Source organism: Centroberyx gerrardi, chromosome 14, assembly GCF_048128805.1.
Source record: "Centroberyx gerrardi isolate f3 chromosome 14, fCenGer3.hap1.cur.20231027, whole genome shotgun sequence".
Lineage (NCBI taxonomy): Eukaryota > Metazoa > Chordata > Actinopteri > Beryciformes > Berycidae > Centroberyx > Centroberyx gerrardi.
Window position 1 is genome coordinate 11774423 of NC_136010.1, and position 19895 is coordinate 11794317.

Below are 19895 nucleotides of genomic sequence, written 5' to 3' on the forward strand. Positions count from 1 at the left end.
TCTGTAACTCTCTATTTGAGTTGCGGATGTGACCCAGTTCTGAGTAGAGCCCCAGTTTGGCTAGGGCTCTACTCTACTCCCTGATAATGCCCATGTTAATGAGGAATGCATCAGAGGCCCTCTAATCCAATTATCCTCACATCTACACTGCAGAGATGAGGATTGTTCTGTCGAATGCTAAACATCGAGATAGGAACATGAGGATGAGAGCGCACACACACGTGCACGTACACACACACACACACACACACACACACACAATTCCCAAAGCTACCCCTCTAAAACTATCATGAACCCCACTCATGAAATCACACTGCAATAAATGAAGACTTTAGCACATATTACTTATGACAGTCTTTGATATGGAATGAAATGGGAATTAAATTAAAGAAGGCTGCGTGGCGCAAACAGAGGAGATGTAATCAGATCTGCTTTCATGAGAGATGACAGCCAATGACGCTGATGTCAGGCTCGCAAGCGGAGCGCACCCTACCAGTCATGACAGTCCTGAGAGAGGATTCCAGCAAAGGAAGAGCCTGTCCTTTGCTCTTCAAAAACATGGATTATGTATGACAGCAGTGTGTGTGTGTGTGTGTGTGTGTGTGTGTGCATGCTCTGCGAGTGAGTGGTTTTCAAGGTAAGAGAGGATGGGTGTGGGTGCATGTGCTTATGTGTGTGTGTGTGTGTGTGTGTGTGTGTGTGTGTGTGTGCGTGTGTGTATATATGAGTGTCAGCATCTGTTGTGTCATTACCTTTGCAGGTGCGTTTGTCAGGCTGCAGCTTCATGAGGTGTGGGCAGGCACAGGAGAAGGTCTTGTTGAAGTTGATGAGACACAGGTGGGAGCAGGGGCTGGAGGCACAAGGGTTGGGAGCTGTGAGAGAGAGAGAGAGAGATGGAGAGAGAGAGAGAGAGAGAGAGAGAGAGAGAGAGAGAGAGAGAGAGAGAGAGAGAGAGAGAGAGAGAGAGAGAGGAGGTGTTTCCTTTAAGGCTCACAGTATTTTATATAAACTGCACTGAATATCATATTTTCAAAAAGCTTTTCCCTGAGCTTGACTAAAAAAAGCATGCAGAGAATACATTCTTATACAAGACTAAGCCGGTAGTTTAATGTGAGACAGCAGTTCAAGGCTATCACACTAATTCTGAAATGATGGAGTCCTTGGGTATTTTCTCACTGGATGTATTGGACCTCTCCATCAATGGGCTCATGGAGAGTGAGAGCCAGGCAGAGTGTAGAAAAGACTCAGTCAACCAGACTTGTCAGACACAGCTTATTCCCCCGTCACTGTCATGGGAATTGGTCGGAGCTGTCAATCAATAAGACTGTGAGATCTCTCCTTTCCTGCCTCCAATCACAATACCCACTGCCTCTCTGCTGCCCACACACCCTTGGGACCCCATAGCCATTGGCTACCAAACATCAAGGTGACAGTACAATGTGACAGCATACTGCAAAACAGTTGTGACAACCTTATCGCCATCTTGTCAATCATATGCGTGTCTGTGAGATCAACACATGACATTTAAGCCACAGGAGGAGGGTTTTATTCGTACCAAACTACTGGGAGACGCCGAACAGTGAGGTGGCCTTTTGATCAACAAGGCAGCAGGAGGTGTCCAAATTGCTGCCAGTGTGAAGAGACAACACGTCTCCCAGCGCTAAAAGGTCAGCTGTCTTTGTGGAATTGGAGTCGTGAATCTACGCGGTCAGCAGTGAACTGTGAGCTCTTCACCGCTGCCCTTTGAGTTAAAGCGCTATGCCCGAATCAGCCAGCCATGCTGACAGCCAGAGGTAAATGTGAGATATGGGTGCTTGGGTGCTAGCATTTACGCGTCTGTATATGTGTGTGACCTACCCTGCGGTTGTCTGGACGGGTGGTAAACCTGCAGGTCAAACGGCTGTGTGTTGGTGCGCTGGACTACGGTGACGTTGTTCCCTGTCCATTTGTTGGCTTTGGCCAGGGTGTTGGTTCTCCAGTCGGTCCAGTAGACCTCCCCGCCGTACATGGTGACAGCAAAGGGGTGAGACAGGTACTCATGACCCCGCAAAACTTCAATCAGCCCAGTACCGTCGTATAGAGCAGAGTAGATAGCATCCGACCTGGAGAAGCAGTAGGGTAGAGATAAGTATAGCAGCAGCAATGTGTACATAGGCTTAGGTATCTGTGTGTCAGATCATGTTGGTGTGTGTGAGCAGGTACTATGTATGTAATTTTACGTAAGCAGTTCACATCTGCTGTGTTTCTTGAAAAGATACATAGAATGAACAATGTATAATGGTAAGCAAAGAAAGGGAAAGAGAGATGGAGAGTGAGCGAGTGGGTGAGGTAATGAGTGAGCGAGTGGGTGGTTGCAGTGCGATGAGAGCACTCTGTGTATTGTTTCAGTGACTAGTGGCAAACGCTACCTGGCATCGATCCAGACAATGCGTCTCTCCATGTAGTCTACAGTGAGTCCGTTGGGCCAGCCGCCGCTGCCCGTCTCCCTATGGATGGTGCGCCTGCCTTCCCCGCTCATAGATGCCGCCTCAATCCTGGGCAGACTGGCGTCCCAATCGGTCCAGAAGAGAATACTGCAGACGGAAAACAAAGGATGTGAATAGGGGTTTAACGGATGTGTACAGTAGTCAATTGATGGAATACTTTCTAATCAAGAACATCATAGCCAGTAGACAAAGGAATAAGTTATAAGTAAGGATGGGATGATATGCTAATCTCACAATACAATTTGATACACAATATGGGGTTACTGGGGGTACTATTGAATTTCAATATATATCGTCCGAGCCCTAGTTATAAGATTGACTTTCTAATTTTCTAAAAGTGTGAACACAGTTCTAGATTTTCTACTTCTGTGTTTCTTACCCATCACGGGGGTCCAGGGCGATGGCTCGGGGGTGCTCCACCTCCCCAGCCAGCAGGGTGGTTCTCATGGTCCCATCCAGCTTGGCCACCTCGATCTGGTCCAGATTGCTCTCCACCCAGTAGATGTTCCCTGCTATCCAGTCCACAGCCAGGCCCTCGGGGGTCGCCAGCCCATACTGGATCACCACCTCAAAACTGGTCAGGGCTGAGGGCGGGGCGGGGAAGAGGGGCGACTTTAAACTAGGATTGTGTGCTCAGTATTTGAGTGATTGTTTATTTACACATCTGACAGTTGAATAGCTTCAGTAGTTTTAAAAAAGGGACATTATTATGAGATGCTATTATGTAGCATTCCGACAGCACTGAAGTCCCCTTGTTAGTGGTGTTTTGCTTAAAAACACCACTAACAAATAGAAAAATTCCAATTCCAATTCCAATTTTTCTATTTGTTAGTGGTGTTTTGAAGCAAAACACCACTAACAAATAGAAAAATTCAAATTCCCCAATAAAAAATAAGTGACAAAAAAACAATAGCTGGTGTAATGCAGCTTGCGGAATGCCTCGCCTCATGTCACTTTGACCAGCGTGAACAAATCTCCAGCCAGCACACATGTTTCGCTGCAACAAACCCCTGACAAACACTGAATTGTTTAGAATTCTTTACTCTTATGGAATCCGTCAGAGCATGGCACGCACCGCTGTGCATGTCAGTGTGGTTTCTACCAACACTATCTTCCCAACCCCACTGCCTCACTTCTAAGAAAACAAGCCTCTGTAACACCATATCTCTCTCTCCCCTTTTCTCTCTCTCTCTCTCTTATTTCCCAGAAACAACTGGCTCCCATGCAAACTAAGTGCAAACCCAAGTGTGTGATCATCTCTGGCTGAGGAGGATCAGACAAGTTCTTCACAAGGCCTTCCAGCAGTAATTAGAGGGAGAGGGATAGGCACTTTTCACAGTTTGCTTATTGGAATGCTGTAGTCGGGGCTGCCTTTATTGGGGGGGCTGTGGAGGCAGTCTTTGTTAAGCTGTTGGCAGTCCTCAGCGCTCAGTTTATGCCCACAGCTCCGAAGATGCTGAAATGTCTTCAATAAGAAGCAGCAGGAGCTGATCTATGAGTTGGGCACAAAGTCTCTGCTGAGGAGCCCTGTTTTTATGGTGGAGTTGGAGGGCTGGGAACTGGAACTGCAGTGTTGTGCCTCCTACGCTACATCTCTGTTCTGGCTGCAGTCACGCACAGCGAGTGCTGAGACAAATGGGAAGAGACAAAGCCTTCCGTGTGCCCCCTAAGTGCTGTGCTGGGAACACAACCTTGATTGGCAAGGAGACCTGGGGTTTTGAGGCAAGAAAGGCCAGACATGACCTGGGAGATTTAGTCAGGGTCACAAACAAACCGCTGCTGACCACAAATGCTTTTTAAAAAATTTGCTTAGCTGGAGCATATTTTCTGGGGCATGCATAGTCAAAAACACAACCATTATCCTTTTTCTCTCAGAGGGAACAATCCACTTTACTGCTTTAATTTTACTTATAAAAAGATTATATTGAAAATTCATCCTATTATTATATGAAATGAGAGAGGCTTAAGTGGCCCTGTAGTCTACCACCCCCATGTATCCTGCATAACCTGTAGTTAGAGGAAGCTACAGTAGCTAGCTGTCTCACCTCCATTTTCAGACAGTTTCCCACGGTAGATCTTGTCCTCCACCACGTCAGTCCAGTACAGGGTGCTCTGGTTGAGGTGGAAGTCCAGGGCGATGGTGTTCCTCAGGCCCGGTACCAACACACTGAACTCCCCCTTGTGGAGCTCAATCCTCCTGATCTCATGGCGGTTAGAGAAGATGATGAAGGGCTTGAAGGGATCTGAGGGCAAAGAATTTGTACCCAGAGGTGGTTAAGTGGTTAAATCTCTCACCACTGGATCCACACGAACCCCTGCTGGTCTGGGATCAAATCCTGCCAGAACCTTCTCAGCGCTGTCTCCCCCTCTCTGTCCCTTTCCTACTATCTAATTGAAAAGAAATACTGAGGGGAGACATGTACTGCCCACTTTTTGTTAAAAATATATATATGTTAGTATATATATATGTTATATATTACTACTTCTGTAGTACAAGGAAAAAACCCATCTGACATCCAAAAGGTCTCTTTACCAAATCCAAACCTCAACCCCGCTCCCATCCTTTTCCTCACCAGCGCTCTTGCAGCTCTCCATGTCCGCCTCCAGCTCCCATCCTTCGTAGCAGGAGCACTTGACGCTGGATTTCTCCTGCTCACACTTCTGGCTACACTTGAGGTGTTTGGCGCAGAAGCTCTGGATCTGGCAGGTCTTGTTGTCGGCTCCCAGCTCCATGCCCAGGGGGCAAGAACACATGAAGCCTTCTCCGGGAATGATGCTGCAGTTGTGGCTACAGCCGCCGTTGTCCAGCGAGCACAGGTCTGCGGAGAAGAAACAGAGGGGAGATACAGCTAGTTATGTTTTGAATATCACTATAGAAGGTACATGATGAAAGAACCAGGAGGACTGACATCCTCATGTGTCGCGCTTTGAGTCAGGTGAAGGAAATGAGATTGAGAGTGACAGGCGTGTGAGTTTGTGTGAGAGTGCTTTACCGCAAAGTTTCTCGTCAGAGCCGTCGGGACAATCGTCGGTGCCGTCACACAGCTTCTCAGCGGGCAGACAGATGGAGTCGTTGGTAGCGCACACGTGGTGAGACAACTTACACACCAACGCCTCGCAGTTGTCCTCATCTGAGTTGTCCTCGCAGTCGCTGTCGCCGTCACACACCCAGGCCTTGCTGATGCAGCGGGCTGAGGGGGCCAGAGGAGACAGGCCTTAAGCATTACATCTCAATAAAGTCATATAGACAATCCATTTTTAAACCATTTATCTCTTTAATTTATTTGTCCCAACATAACACCATTTCCATCCACTGTCAACAAAGCTCATCACTCTTGACCCCTGGTAAATTGACCTGATGAAACATCCTCACCAGAGTCCCTGCAGCTGAACTTGACCGCCGGGTCACACATGTGGGTGACGCCCTCGCAGTTGTTCTCATCGCTCAGGTCCATGCAGTCGGTGTCCCCGTCACAGCGCCAGCGCATGGGAATGCACAGGCCGTCCATCCGACACTGGAACTCATCTACATGACATCCGCCTGGAGGACGAGTGGCTGGAGAGAAAACGGGAAGCGAGAGTATGATAGTTAGCCAACAGCAGAGATGGAGAACGCAGCTTAGCCAGCGTCGGTGGAGCAACAAAACACAAGGCACCGTCAGCAACTAACAAATAACAGACTGGTTGGTTGCACAGGAAGAGAATCACAACTAGCAAACAGGAATGAGACGGACCACACACAGTTAGCCAAAAACTAAGAGGAGGGCCACTGAGAGGAGAAAGAATAGGCATCATTGTAGTCATTAATTGGTGTGTAGGTACGCTGGGACACTGAGTTAACTACCTGACACGGGGCCAAGTCAAACAACAATGACAAGCAGCCAGTTCTGATGTCCACACAGCTCATTGACTAATGTCACAGGCAGATTAAAGGCACCGCTGAGGACGTGGTATAACGACCTGTCATCCCTTCATGGCAAAGTCAGCACTTGGCATGGCTGAAGCAGGAAATGGGCCTGGGACATTTACAATACAATGTGGGAGGGGAAGGCAATAGTATTGCTTTTTTTCCACAGCTAATGACTTCCAGACGGAAGCCCAGTGTGCCCACAAACACACACACACACACACACACACACAGCACAGATCGCTCATTAGACCAACAGGTCATGCTGGGTCCAGAGTTGCGTGCTGGGACTCGCCAGGCATGGGCTGAGAATCTGCCTGGACCAAGCAGTACGTACACCATCAGAACACACACAGTATACACGAGTTGATATGTTTCTACATTTTTATACACACTTCTCCCATTTCAGGGCAAACAGGCCAACTGCAAAGCAATGCAAACCTCTTTGAGACCTAATCAAAAGCAGAAGAAAGAGTGGGGCGCCCCGGTGGCTCAACCGGTGGAACGCGTACCATTAAGGCTAAGTCCTTAATCTGCAGTGACATGGGTCCGAATCCGGCCTGTGCCCTTTGCTGCATGCCATCCCCTCTTCTCTTTCATGTCCCTCTCTCTACTGTAGCTAATGAAGCAGAAATGGCCCAAAAAAAAGCAGAAGAAAGAGTGACATGTGGGAGACAGGAAAGAGCGGCCGAAGAGGATCCTGACCTGACCTCCAGCACAGCTGTGACGAAACTGTGTCTCAGTCACGGTTAACCAACACAACTGTGAACCTCCCACAGCAGCCCATCATAGGCCAGCAGCTATTTTTACCTCTCAACATGAACATTCATATCACTGCAGCAGTGTCAAAACATCTGTCCCATTTGCACAAGCCTAAGGAAGAAATTCATTGTTGTGTGTGTGGCTGTGTTTAAAACAGGCTCAAATCTCATCTAACCACAAAGCATAAACATGTCCTGTAGCACAGCAACACAGAGGATGTGTTTTAAATGATAACTGGAAGTTAGAGGGCAGGCAGAGGCATGCAGAGCAGAAGAAAACAGGGCTGGGAGGAAGCAGTCCCAGTCTGCGTTGTGACAACCTCTCGACAACTCCAAACAGCAACATATAAACATAGTGAAATACAATACACACATAATGTGATGACAGCTAGACTCAGGTACAACTGGCAAAAATAAAAAGCAACGGCAAATATACTGTCTAGTGTCAACTGTCTTCCTTTTATAGAGCTGTAATTTAAGACACGGCACAAACACAATCTTTGTCTACACAAGCATTGGGGGAGGGGAAACAACGCCTTAGCAATATAAAGCCTATGAGAGTGCCATTTCAGGCTGGTTGGCACAGTATTGTTCCTCACCCTGGTTGGTGCAGTTGGCGTGGGTCTCATCGCTGTAGTCTCCACAGTCATTGTCGCCGTCACAGGTCCAGTATTCTGGGATGCAGCGTCCACTGTTACACTTGAACTGGACACTGGAGCAGGAATGGCTGCAGCCTGCCTCGTCACTGTTATCCCCACAGTCATTGTCTGAACATGAGTAGACACACACACACACACACACACACACACAGGTGATTTTGCTGTTTTACTTCGCATTCAAACAGCTTCATGGAAGGAGAAGGAAGCCTCAGACGGCGACACTCACCGTTGTCACAGCGCCAGTTGACATTGATGCAGCGGCCATTGGCGCAGGTGAACTGGGTCAGAGGGAAGCAGGTTGGGTAGGCTGGGGAAGGAGGCAAGAGAGGAGGCTTAAAAATAACATGAGCACACCTAGATTTGTCATTTCAAACCAAACCATGCGCCATTCAAACAAAAGCAACGATGGAACGGTACAGTGAAGTGAAGTAAAGACCCACCACAGGAGTCTGGTTCATCGGAGCGGTCACCGCAGTCATCATCCAGGTCACAGGTCCAGGAGATGGGGATGCAGCGGCCACTGGCACAGTGGAACTGGTTGGGCGGGCATGTGCGGGCTGATGGGGGGAGCAGGACTAAGAAGGTTTAGTGTTGTAAAACGTCCTGCCTTATTCCTGACTCATTCAAACTAGCAGTACATACACCACTATTAAAGAAGCCCAGCCTCGTCCTTAAAGGTCTGAAAAATTACAGATCAATTTACAATCTTCCTTCCTCTAATGCTAAAAAAAATAGCTGTAGCTCACAAAGCAGTGCACTCACTTTATCTCTATTAATTCAAACATTATCTATAGCCTCCTTCAATTTGGCTTCAGGCCTCAGTACAGCAGCTTTAACAAAAGTAACAAATGCTATTATCCAAGGACCAGTGCTCTGTTTCAACCCAGTCTCACTGATTCAACTGCAGCCTTTGATACTGTTGATCAATGCATCCTCCTGGACTGTTGACTGACATCCACAGTACTGATTTGAGACGGTTTCGCTCATAACTAACAGATCCCAACTTGTCCACCTGTTCACAGGTTTATTAGTGTGGCGTTCCTCAGTGTTCAGTTCTAGGTCCTCTCCTCTCTCAACCTGCATGCTCTCTCTCAAGTCATATTATCAGTAACTAGAAGGCACTGAACACTGAACAATTCTCCAACTTGCTGTTACACCCAATGACATCATTCCTATTACTTAAATTTTATGTTAAATCGATTTGTTGACCCTGCAAACTTACCCTTAGGATTTGGAATCAAGTCTCCATCTCTGCTAGTTTCATAGTTATGACTAAAAAATGTTTATCATCTAACAGTGGAAATGCCAGATCTGGATCACGACCAAAATCAAATCAATTGTTCCTTGGCCCAAGGCCTATCTGTCCACAAAATTTCAAAGAAGTGTGTTTATTGGTTTTTGAGATATCCTGCTGCCAGACAGACAGACAGACAAACAAACAAACAGTGGCGAAAACTGAAATGCTCACTCTCTAGGCCCTAAGCTACAAAAAACTTTGTTCATACCAGAGCAGGTGGTGTTGGATTCATCCTCATCATTGCCACAGTCATTGTCCCCGTCACACAACCAGCGCAGGGGGATGCAGCGGTTGTTCTGGCATTTGAATCGGTCAGTAGGGCAGGTGTGCTGGTCTGGGGAGAGAAACACCAAGCAAACACCATCACCTCTTTTTCCAAGACCCGTGTCATTTCTGGTTTTCTAAGTATTATAAAATACAGTGAGAGAGGAATGCTGCGGCAGATAGAGGATAACATGCGACAAAACTTGTGGGCCGAACTGGAACATACCATGTTGTGAGTACATGGCATGTGTCTTAGCCCGCTGAGCTAACAAAACACTACAATAATTGGTTTTCTAATGCTCTTCTGCATTTGATATTGTACCATTTAGCCGGCCAAATGACTCTGGCATCCTCTAAAAATGTCACATCAAATCAAGTATAAAAAAGGAAGAACATTCAAGACAAAAACGAGTCCCTGGTGCTCACTATCTCCTGATGAAGAGAAAGCTGGCCAGTGAAATTATGGCCACATTACGCCGCATGGAAAGAGACAATCTTGGAAACTACAGTTAGCGCTCTGTCGGCTCTCGTTAGCTTGCGCTCTTAAACAGAATTTGTTTATCTATGTGTTGCTGCGTAACTATGGCGATGACGTGGCACACTCACGGCAGAGCTCGGGCGCCTCGTCGCTGTTGTCCAGACAGTCGTTGTCCCCGTCGCACTTCCAGCGCTCTTGGATGCAGCGGTTGTTCTTACAGGCAAACTCCCCAGGCTGGCACTGAGGCGGGGGCACGTAGGAGGGGTTGGCTGGAGAGGAGAGCCGGGGCAGGAGGAGAAACAGAGGGGTTATTGAGACAGGGGCTGAACGGCAAAACACAACAAAGCTTTGTGGTGCGTAGGTCAGCTTTGGTCTCTTTTGTAGTTACGACAATATTGGTGGAGGTTCTTTGAAACTTTTCCCCAGATTTGGCAAAGTGTGGTGAGTGTAGAATTCAAATGGAAAGTGCAGTCCAGTATTCTTTAACAGTCTCAGCTCCTGCTGAGTAATGATTTTTCCATAACTTCCCAGATCGATCTTTGGTGAACCCTTCTACCGGTGACGCTGCTAAGTACCTTTGCAGGTGACATTATCGACGTCCAGGATTTGGTCGTCAGCGCAGCCACAGGACCTGCCGTCGGGGATAGCGAGGCACAGACTGCTGCAGCCACCGTTGTTGACTCGGCACGCATTGGAACCTAGAAAACAAAGACAAACCGAGAAGGCAGGTAGTTCAACAGTTGATCAAACACTTGGAGGGGCAAGAGACAGGATATTATTATTATATTATACTTATTAATATACTTATTATACTGATACTTGTCGTGAGGTGAGAATGAATGAGGAGTAAGAAGACATACCTTGCTGCTGGTGCGCATCATACACCCTGATCTCAAAGATGGGCGGCCTCTCGTTGCGGAGCAAGGTGACCGTCTTGGTGGCCTGGTCCAGTTTGTAGATGCTGCCGCCGCGGTACTCATTCCAGAACAGAAATTGTTTGTAATGGCACAAGCCGAAGGCGTGGTTAAGTTCCTGTCCCTCATACACCACCTGGCCAATCAGGAAACAGCACACTCAGTGAGAGGGGTCAGGTCTCAAAACATTACCTCAGTGTCACCTGTGTCCCAGTAAACCAAAGATACTTAAATTGCAAGAAACTATGAAAATCTAAAGTTATAGCCCAAACGTTGGGATTGAGCTTTTATTTATTTTTTTAATCAGAATAATTTGGAGTGGTTTATCCTTCACCAACTGTGTGTATACTACCCCCTAAATATATTCCCCCGCACTACCAACCTTACGCGCAGTGGTGTTGAGGTAAACCATCTCTATACGGTCGTAGTAAGCATCCACCCAGTAGAGGATTCCCTGGGGAATGTCCAGACTCAAGCCGTTAGGCCACAGCACCGTCTTGCTGGTCAGGAACACTTGGTGGTGGGAACCGTCCATCCAAGCTTTCTTGATCTTCCCTCTATTGCTCTCTGTGGGGTCCTCTTCCCAGTCTGTCCAGTACATCCATCTGGAAGAGAGGGACGGAGATGTCATCACATTCAAAAGGCTTATGAGAAGAAGTGGCTTTGACTTCTGATGTTCTTTGATAGAACGTCTCACAACAAATTAGAGGAAGGAATACCCAAAAATGCTTTGAAAACTCCCATAGATATACACACAAAGACATACACAATCAACACCAACATAACTGAGTATAACAAAAACCTACAGTGCAAGTATACAAGTAAAAGTGACATTTGAACACAAACTCTCAGACCCCTCTTCTCCCATCATACAGGCTGCACTCTGCAGCACCCAAACATTATCAATATTAATACTAAATAACCAATAACTTTCTAAGAGAATATTACAGATTACAATATCAATATTTGCACAAAATCTTCTAAAAGCAAAAGCCTATCATGATCTATAGTAGCTATTAGTGTTAATGGTTCATCTCCAGGCTGTAATATAGTAGTCCAAATGACTTGTCTAAAGGACTGAATGAATGACTGGGAAAAATACACCACTAATGCTGGTCATTTCTCAAATGACCGACGATGAGATGAGATGAGATGAGATGGGTTTGGTGCACTGCCTGTCCCCCCCAGTGTCTCACCCATGCTGGGGGTCCACCACTATGGCACGGGGGTGAGTCATCTTGCCCTCGATGAGCGTCTTGCGGGTCTGAGAGGCCTTCTCCAGCCTGGCCACACTGATAGTCTTCTTAGGCCCATCGTCTGTCCAGTACAGATTACCTCCCATCCAGTCCACCGCTATACCCTCTACTGTGTGGATACCTGGGACAAGGAAGAGAGGAGAGATTAAAAAACGTTTTGGAGGATGGATGGCTTGATGGATGAATAACTTTACTGAATTATTTTCAGACAGAAATAGCCAGGATGTGGTTATAGAGTAACCCTTGTGTCTACTATCCTATGCAAACCTATCATTCCATCCTTACCTTCCTTCAGTATAGTGTCTCTCTCTGTGCCGTCTATCTTCTGCCGGCCAATGATGTAGCTGGTAGCATCAGCAAAGTAGATGAATTCGCTGGCAGCGTGGAAATCCAGAGCTCGGGGGTTCATCAGGTTCTCAATGGGAATCATGTACTCATCAGGCACCTTGGCGTTCATGTCCATGCCCCTGATGATTCCAGGACGACCCTTACCATACACCAAGAACAACTCATGGTCCGGTTCTGCCGAGGGAAAAGAAATCCTCATTGCATCAGTGTCACTTTTTATCATCACAGTCACCATCATCACAATCACAATCATCAATACATTGCTGAAATAAGAGTAAGGGCTCGTCTTTGTCATATCTAATCTAGCCCTCATCTATCATACTCACTCTTGCAGGATTTGCCGTCGCTGCCTAGGCTGAATCCAGAGCGGCAGCGGCAGGTACGAGTCTTGTGGCTGTTACCCAGCAGACAGATGTCAGAGCAGCCTCCAGCCTTCCCAAACTGGTCCAGGGCGCATGCATGGCTGCGCACTGGGTGAGGAGAGAGGGGCACAAAAGCAATGTGACACTGTTACACAACGGCACACCGCAAATAAATCAGAATTGTACCGAATGGTATCAATGGACATGGATGAGACGAAGCACATAAGGGAGGAACCAGTGAAATTGGTGCAAAGTGAGTAGGGCTGAAAGATATTGACAAAAAATCAAACTGCAATTATTTGACAGATTATTGCAATTGTGATTTTTTCTTGTCTTGAAGTTTTTCTTGTCATAAATTCTTTAGAACTTAAAAATTGTTTAAAGAAAAGTGATTTTGTTAAAAAAAAATAGATGTCAGTGTGCAGGATTTACTGAGTTTGAGTATGATGAAATGTTTTCACCAATATTGTACTCTTAAGCAATTAATTGCAGCCTCTGCGATTTGGAAAATGCAGAAGTTCATATTGCAATTTTAAATTTTTTTTCCGATTCAGCTCTAAAAGTGAGTGAATAAATGAGTGAGTTGCTGAGCTTGGAGCCAGCGGGTATGGATATAACCCATATCAAATGGACTTTTTCCAGTCGGTGCTGGTTGGTGCCATGCTGTGCCCGTCCTGGGTGTGTACCTGGAGGTTGGCGGCGCTGGTGGTACACGTGCAGGGCGGCGCCCCGGTCCACCCGCGTCACCACCTGGAAGTCCGAGCTGTTGAAGCGGTTAACTCGGATCACGCTGGTCTTGGGGTTGAGGTTGCCTTCGTCGGAGTTGGTGGCATACAGGTAGTTCTCAAATACAGTCAAGCCATATAGATGCTCAATCTGAAGGGCACAGAAACAACACAGGAGCAAAGTTTGAAAGTTGTGTTGAGTTTAATCAAAGTAAGTAATACTCTGAGAACTGACGTTATTAATAAAACAGCTCATAGCCGATGACTAATGGCTTGTATAATATCGTTTGTGTACACATTTCTATCTTGCATGCTGCTTGGCAAAATCTGCACGTTGGACCTTTCCTCCCAAACCATTAATCAGCATAAAAGAGAGAGAGGGAGAGACAGACAGCGAGAGAGAGAGAGAGAGAGACAAACAGACAGACAGAGAGAGAGAGATGGAGAAAGAGAGAGAGACAGAGAGAGAGAGAGAGACAGACAGTGAGAGAGAGAGAGAGAGAGAGAGAGAGACAGACAGCGAGAGAGAGAGAGAGAGAGACAGAGACAGAGAGAGAGAGAGAGAGAGAGAGAGAAATGGAGAAAGAAAGAGAGAGAGCATGTTTGTGTAAACTTGGCACAGGGCGGCATGGTGGCTCAACTTCCCATCTGCTGTTAAACAGAGAGAGGCTTCAGTTTTATAAGGGTCTGTTCTGTGGAACTCTCCTCTACTGTCAGAAAGATGTATGGGCTGGGATCATATTAACCCCCCCCACCCACCCACCCACCCCACCCCCCGCACCACTGCAGTCCTGATTTCATTAAGATCATTACTCCACTATAAGCTTGAGCCAAGCTTCGCTAAGGCCAGACTAATATGTTTAGAGAGGCACTAGCCAGGAACATCACACACTCTTTAAGTAATATCAATCAAGGCAATAAAAAGGACTTATCCCCCTGGAGGGACCGACTCTCTTTGCCTAGATGTACAGGAGGACAACTGGAACAAAAAAAAAACCCAGTACAGTCTCAAAAGATGATGAGAGTAAATCAGAGATGAGACAGATTTGAATAACAGATGTTCTGCGTTATGGCAGGGAAGACTGGGAAGTCAAAGGGGACGCTGGGTTTATTGCTGTTTGGGAGCGGCTCAAGAGCTCAAATCTTTAAAGTAGGCTGAACAAACAGGAGTATGTATCATTAGGTGTATGTGTGTGTGTTTATGTGTGTATGGGTGGTTCTGTGTGTTCATCCATCTAGCCATCCATCCATCCCTCCTTCCATCCTCACCAGCAGGCCCTGGATGATGGTGTGTCGGTTCTTGCCCTCGTAGTCCACCACCTCGATGTAGTCCAGGTAGGCGTCGGCCCAGTACACCAGCCGGTTGACCAGGTCCAAGGTAATACCGTGGGGGAACACGATCTTACTGTCCACCAGCTTGGTGCGGTTCTGACCGTCCATGTCACAGCGCTCCACCCTGGGCGTGGAGCCGTAGTCTGTGAAGAACACTTTGCTGTAGCGAGAGAGGCGGAGAAAACAAGATGGATGTTAAGGTGGACAGGAGAGACGGAGTGAGGCAATCTGTTAATAAGAAGAAATGATAGGACCAAAGGGACTGGATGACTGTACATCCACATTCATATTCAGCTTAAATATTACAGTATTTCTCAACTTTATTCCACTAAGAGCAGTCTATAGTCACCTCTCATGGATGAACACACATTTCCAGAACATTAAACAAAAAATGGAGAAGTGATCCTTTGGAAAAAGGAACATTATAAGATGCAAGCCGTTTGTTTTGTCAGTATCAGGAAACTGAGTCAGTGATCATACTTTGTGTGCGTATGTGCACGTGTGTCTATGTGCGTGTCTGCATGCGTTTGCACGGCTATACATAGCACGCAAATATCTGTCTGTCTTTCCATCTGGAGGAAGTGCTTCGATCGCTGACCGGCTGCTTAGTCAGCACACTGTCTGATCATAAGACGGAATTTTCCTCTAGGACGTTGCCAAAGAACAGTACTGAGGGCAGTGTGGGGTCATGAAGGGTGGAAGGCAGGACACTGACCCCATGGCCGGGTCCAGGGCGATGCCTTTAGGGTTGTACAGCTCCTGGTCCAGCAGGGTCACACATGTTTGGCCATTCTTGTTGCAGACAAACACCCGGTCGTCCACGTCATCCACAAAGTAGAAGTTTCCGGTCAGCCAGTCGATAGCCATCTGTTCCACATCTGAGAGGAGAGGAGAGGAGAGGAGAGGAGAGGAGAGGAGAGTTAAGTAAGCATTCTGGGGATACAGTACACTTACAGTACAGATATCATGTACCCATACCAGTATACTTCTCTCATGTTATGCTATGATATCTCTATCTATTTTCTTTCCCGAAAAAAAAGAATACTGTCCACTCCAGTCCCCACTCTCTTGAGCTAAAAAAATAACACTGGATTAATTGAGCTTGTGTCCTGTTGCTGCACTAGCGGGTCTAGCAGGCTGTCCATTCCCGGCCTCCCACTAGTCTTTGATTAAGACGAGCAGGGCATGAAGGAGAGAGAGAAACAGAAAGAGTGACAGATAGAGGGAGAGAGAGAGGTAACGGCCTGGCCTGCACTCTAGGAGCTGAACTCCCATCAGCGGAGTTGACCGAGAACAGAGCGTATTGGCCTCCCACTGGGGAGCGAGACACCGACATTAACACTTTACTACCCAGCAGGGGCAAGTCTGAGGGTATATTGTAAAACTACTAAAGTATGCTTCACTCACTCACTGGACACACTAAATCAAGACTTTGTACAAAAGGGACAAAGATGTGCTGACTTTGAATGGAATAGCCCAAAACGGATTAGGATGATACAATGTCAGTTTCTATAAATCAGGGATGGACCATTGCACTGCCCTTCAAGAAAGAACAGCAATAAGGTAATAATTGTATAAACCCACCAAATTGGCTATTCTCAGAGACATTCAATACAGATAACCTTTTCATGAAATCTCTGGATATGTGGCATGACTCTGGGTTTAACTTTACACAATATATTTGAAGTTCAAAGATATACAATACATATTCATTTCACAATTAAGACTTTCACAAACTGAGGGTTTGCCTGGTCAGCAGAAGAACAGGATATGTGAGGCTTCGGCATTTTAGGAATCTTTCTGAATATCGCTCATGAGGACACCACTCATAAAGGACAGCGAACTTGAAATTTTGCAACTCTGCTGCTTACTAAGCCAACTTGAAGGAGATGGAAAGAGGAACCCTTGAAAATGAGGACCTTTATTCCGGATATACCCCGAGCATTAGTGGTTTGAAACGCTGAGGCTGTTACCACTGGAGACTGTGTGGAGGATTCACTCCGACTGCCCTTGTGTTCCTCGACAATTGTTGCCTGATATCAGACAGAATTGTCAACTCGTTACACTCCATTTCCATCTTCAGTCTGACATTGCCTCCACTCTAACCGATTTCCGTGGGGGAGAGGGATTTGATTTTCCCTAACCAATCACTAGAGACCAACGTATCCGCCTGAATCTAACGTCATTTTAAGTCGACACTGATGCGTAGCCATGACAACACCAGAGACGGTTCAGAAAGTATAGAGCATCTTTGACAACACCGAGCGAAGTAAAAACAAAGTATTTCGGATTTCAAAGTAATTGGTACTTTTAATCGATTTAGAACAGCCTCGATAGTAGCGTCTATCTTGTCTATAGCGGTCGCCATTGTTGTTATTACTCCTCCTTGGTTCTGGCGCACAGCTTGATAACGCTTGACAACAGCTTGACAACGGCGTTAGTCCCGCCCGTGGCACTGATTGGCTAATTGTTAGTCCCCCCCGGCGCTCATTGGGCCGATCATTTTTCAACCGAGAAACCGCTGTTTCATGTCACGATTCCAGACCAGAATCAGTCAACTCGGTGGAGTGGGCGGATTCAAAGGTCTGGACCCAGGCAATGACAATTGTGGTCTATCTGATAGTGGGTGCGGGAGACCCAGCTGTGGGCAAGGAGGGAGCTTGAAGACGCACTGCCTCCCATACTGCCTTGTGTTTAAACAGCTGCCACCGCGCTTCCTTTCAAAGCGGGACACTGTATACACACGCACATACCACACACACAAACACACATACATTATCAAAGCCACTCATATCACCACAATTGCCTCTCCAGTTAATCCACGGGACAACTTTGATGTTGGGATGCGCACTTGCTCGGCTCCCTCGGGCCCCCACCCGCCATCCTAAGTGAGCCAGTGATTGCTGCAGTCAGCTTGTCCCGGCGCTCTGGATTGCAGGGTCTGACCATTCATAAAGGAAGCCTCTGGGCTGGAGGCCCCAACAATGGCAACCATGCTGTTCAGAGACAGAGCCAGAGCAAGTTCCACAACAGAGCATGCAGACATCTGGGCCCAATGTATCCCCCCCCCAAAAAAAAACCAACATCCACAGAGCTTCAAAAGGCCTGCCCCACATGGAACTGATGCTTTGCTGCTACAATACAAGCAGAGCTGAGGAAAGAGGGGGGCAGCTGTGGGGGATGGGCTAGTGGAGTGTGTGAGAGGGAAGGAAAGAGAGAGGGGGAGAGACACTGATAGAGCTGACAGAGAAATTGAGAGGCAGAGAGAAATAAAGAAATAAAACAAACCAAATTTATTTCACAACGTTAAAACTTCTGGTGCGACTCCAAGCAGCAAAATCAATCATTGACAATTAGCAGAGGCTTTGGCCATCTCATATTCAAAGGGAGGTAACTGTAAATACAAGAACTAATAAAAAACATGCCCAGGAGAGCAAGTCCAAGAGTCCAAGCTGTTTCACAAACATCAGAACCAAGAGTCTGACGACGGGGAAAGTTGGTCATGGAGCTACGAATACTGATACTCCCATTGGTATCACTTCTAAACCGTAGCCCTCCTCTAAAGACTTCCAGCTGGAAGCGAGGCCGCACAAGGCATTGATTAGACTCAGATATAGAGCAGAGGGGCAGTTGTGCAACCCAGTGACTATTGGGTTGTGCAACCCTACAACTAGTGGAGCCCCTGTGCAGAGAGCCAGTCTGTGTGTCTGTTGACTCTCTCTCCCACTCATTCAGTTTCTCGTAAGTGGAAAGTTTGCTGGGAAAACCGAATGAACCCACCCCTTTCTCGTCGTCCAAACCCCCACCCCCCCACCCCCCTTCCCCTCCTGGTCTCAGAACCCCTGCCACTTCCTGCCCTTAACACCTACAACCTACTACACACTACTCTCTCTGAGGAAACATTTCACACACTGAGGGGGTCTTACTGGCAACACACATGTGCACGCATGCACACACACACACACACACACACACACACACACACAAACAAACAAACTTTGTTCCCGTGCAAGGAGCATAGCTATTTAGGTACAGGGCTACAACCCATTTAGCTCTTTGACTCTAGAGTAGCACCACAGAATCTGCACTTGAATGTTATTTCCTCTATTTGCATGTCAGCTCTAATATTTCAGAGCTAAGCAGATCTGAAGCGTCATCATGCCCCTGCTATAATCCTCCCAGTGCCTAGAAGATCCCAATAATCTGCACAAAGACCTCTGTGACCTCTCAACAGCATAGTTTCGGAGCTCAGCAATTATGGCCTTCCATAGGGACCTAACATATAACCCCTACTTAAAAGGTTATCAATCCCTTCAGACAATCCACTTGCCAGTGCCTCATATGCAGGACGGGAATCAGAAATGTGATTGGCTGTCTGGATAGGAAATCCTGACGACACGGGCACCGTAACACGATCCCACCCATGACAAAACAAAACACAATAAAAGGAAAAGATGGACAAAAACAGAAGGTAAGGAGCACTGCATTGGGTCCTTAAGTAGAAAGGACAGGCACTCTTTGAATATAGGTGACAGCTGAGTCAGAATAAGTCAGTGCATGTGCAGTCTTTGTAAATATACATCAAGATTCAGTCAAAAACCTGTAGTTCCCAGCAAAAAAAAGGATTTTTTTTGCTGCAAACTAGGGTTTTTCACTGCATCTTGATGTATATTTACAAAGACTTCCCATGCATTGACTTACTCTGAAAAGGAAAAGATGGCTTAGGAACAAAGGCATGGGACAGTGAAGAGAGAGAAAGGGGAGGAGGGGTAAAAGACGGACAGAGGGACGTGTGGAGGAGTGCTGGTCCCTGCTGTGGAGTTCCGCTCGGAGGGTGGAGAGGACGGGACGGGTCGCTCTGCTCCCCCTTTTATCTTCCCAGCCAGAGAATCACACATACAGACAGAGCGAGCCACATCTGGAACCCTCGTCTACTCATCTGCCCCGCTGTCTCAGGCTCCCAGAAGCTATAAATCACCCTGTGTGTGTGTGAACCCTGCCCCAAACACCCCGCCCCCCGCAGCCCCATCCACATCAACCTAAGGCCATCCCCGGGTCTGCCCACCATACTTCTAGGAGCGCACCTGAGCCCTGCCTGCTATGAAA

The 19895-nt window shown here is 47.0% G+C and overlaps 1 protein-coding gene across 1 annotated transcript in view; it reads right to left on the reverse strand.

The window, feature by feature from the left end:
• Positions 1-19895, reverse strand: part of lrp1ab (low density lipoprotein receptor-related protein 1Ab) — a 90457-nt gene that overhangs the window by 34978 nt on the left and 35584 nt on the right. The window contains exons 7-28 of the mRNA XM_078288221.1: positions 15505-15667; positions 14727-14949; positions 13419-13608; positions 12697-12840; positions 12308-12544; positions 11963-12143; positions 11149-11371; positions 10713-10902; positions 10428-10550; positions 9981-10121; positions 9319-9444; positions 8254-8370; positions 8040-8120; positions 7754-7921; positions 5860-6042; positions 5480-5677; positions 5060-5305; positions 4532-4729; positions 2866-3070; positions 2409-2573; positions 1858-2102; positions 753-872 (exon numbers count right to left, since the gene is read on the reverse strand). Of these exons, the coding sequence (XP_078144347.1) occupies positions 753-872; positions 1858-2102; positions 2409-2573; positions 2866-3070; positions 4532-4729; positions 5060-5305; positions 5480-5677; positions 5860-6042; positions 7754-7921; positions 8040-8120; positions 8254-8370; positions 9319-9444; positions 9981-10121; positions 10428-10550; positions 10713-10902; positions 11149-11371; positions 11963-12143; positions 12308-12544; positions 12697-12840; positions 13419-13608; positions 14727-14949; positions 15505-15667 (3867 nt within the window). The remainder of the gene's footprint in view (positions 1-752; positions 873-1857; positions 2103-2408; positions 2574-2865; positions 3071-4531; positions 4730-5059; positions 5306-5479; positions 5678-5859; positions 6043-7753; positions 7922-8039; positions 8121-8253; positions 8371-9318; positions 9445-9980; positions 10122-10427; positions 10551-10712; positions 10903-11148; positions 11372-11962; positions 12144-12307; positions 12545-12696; positions 12841-13418; positions 13609-14726; positions 14950-15504; positions 15668-19895) is intronic.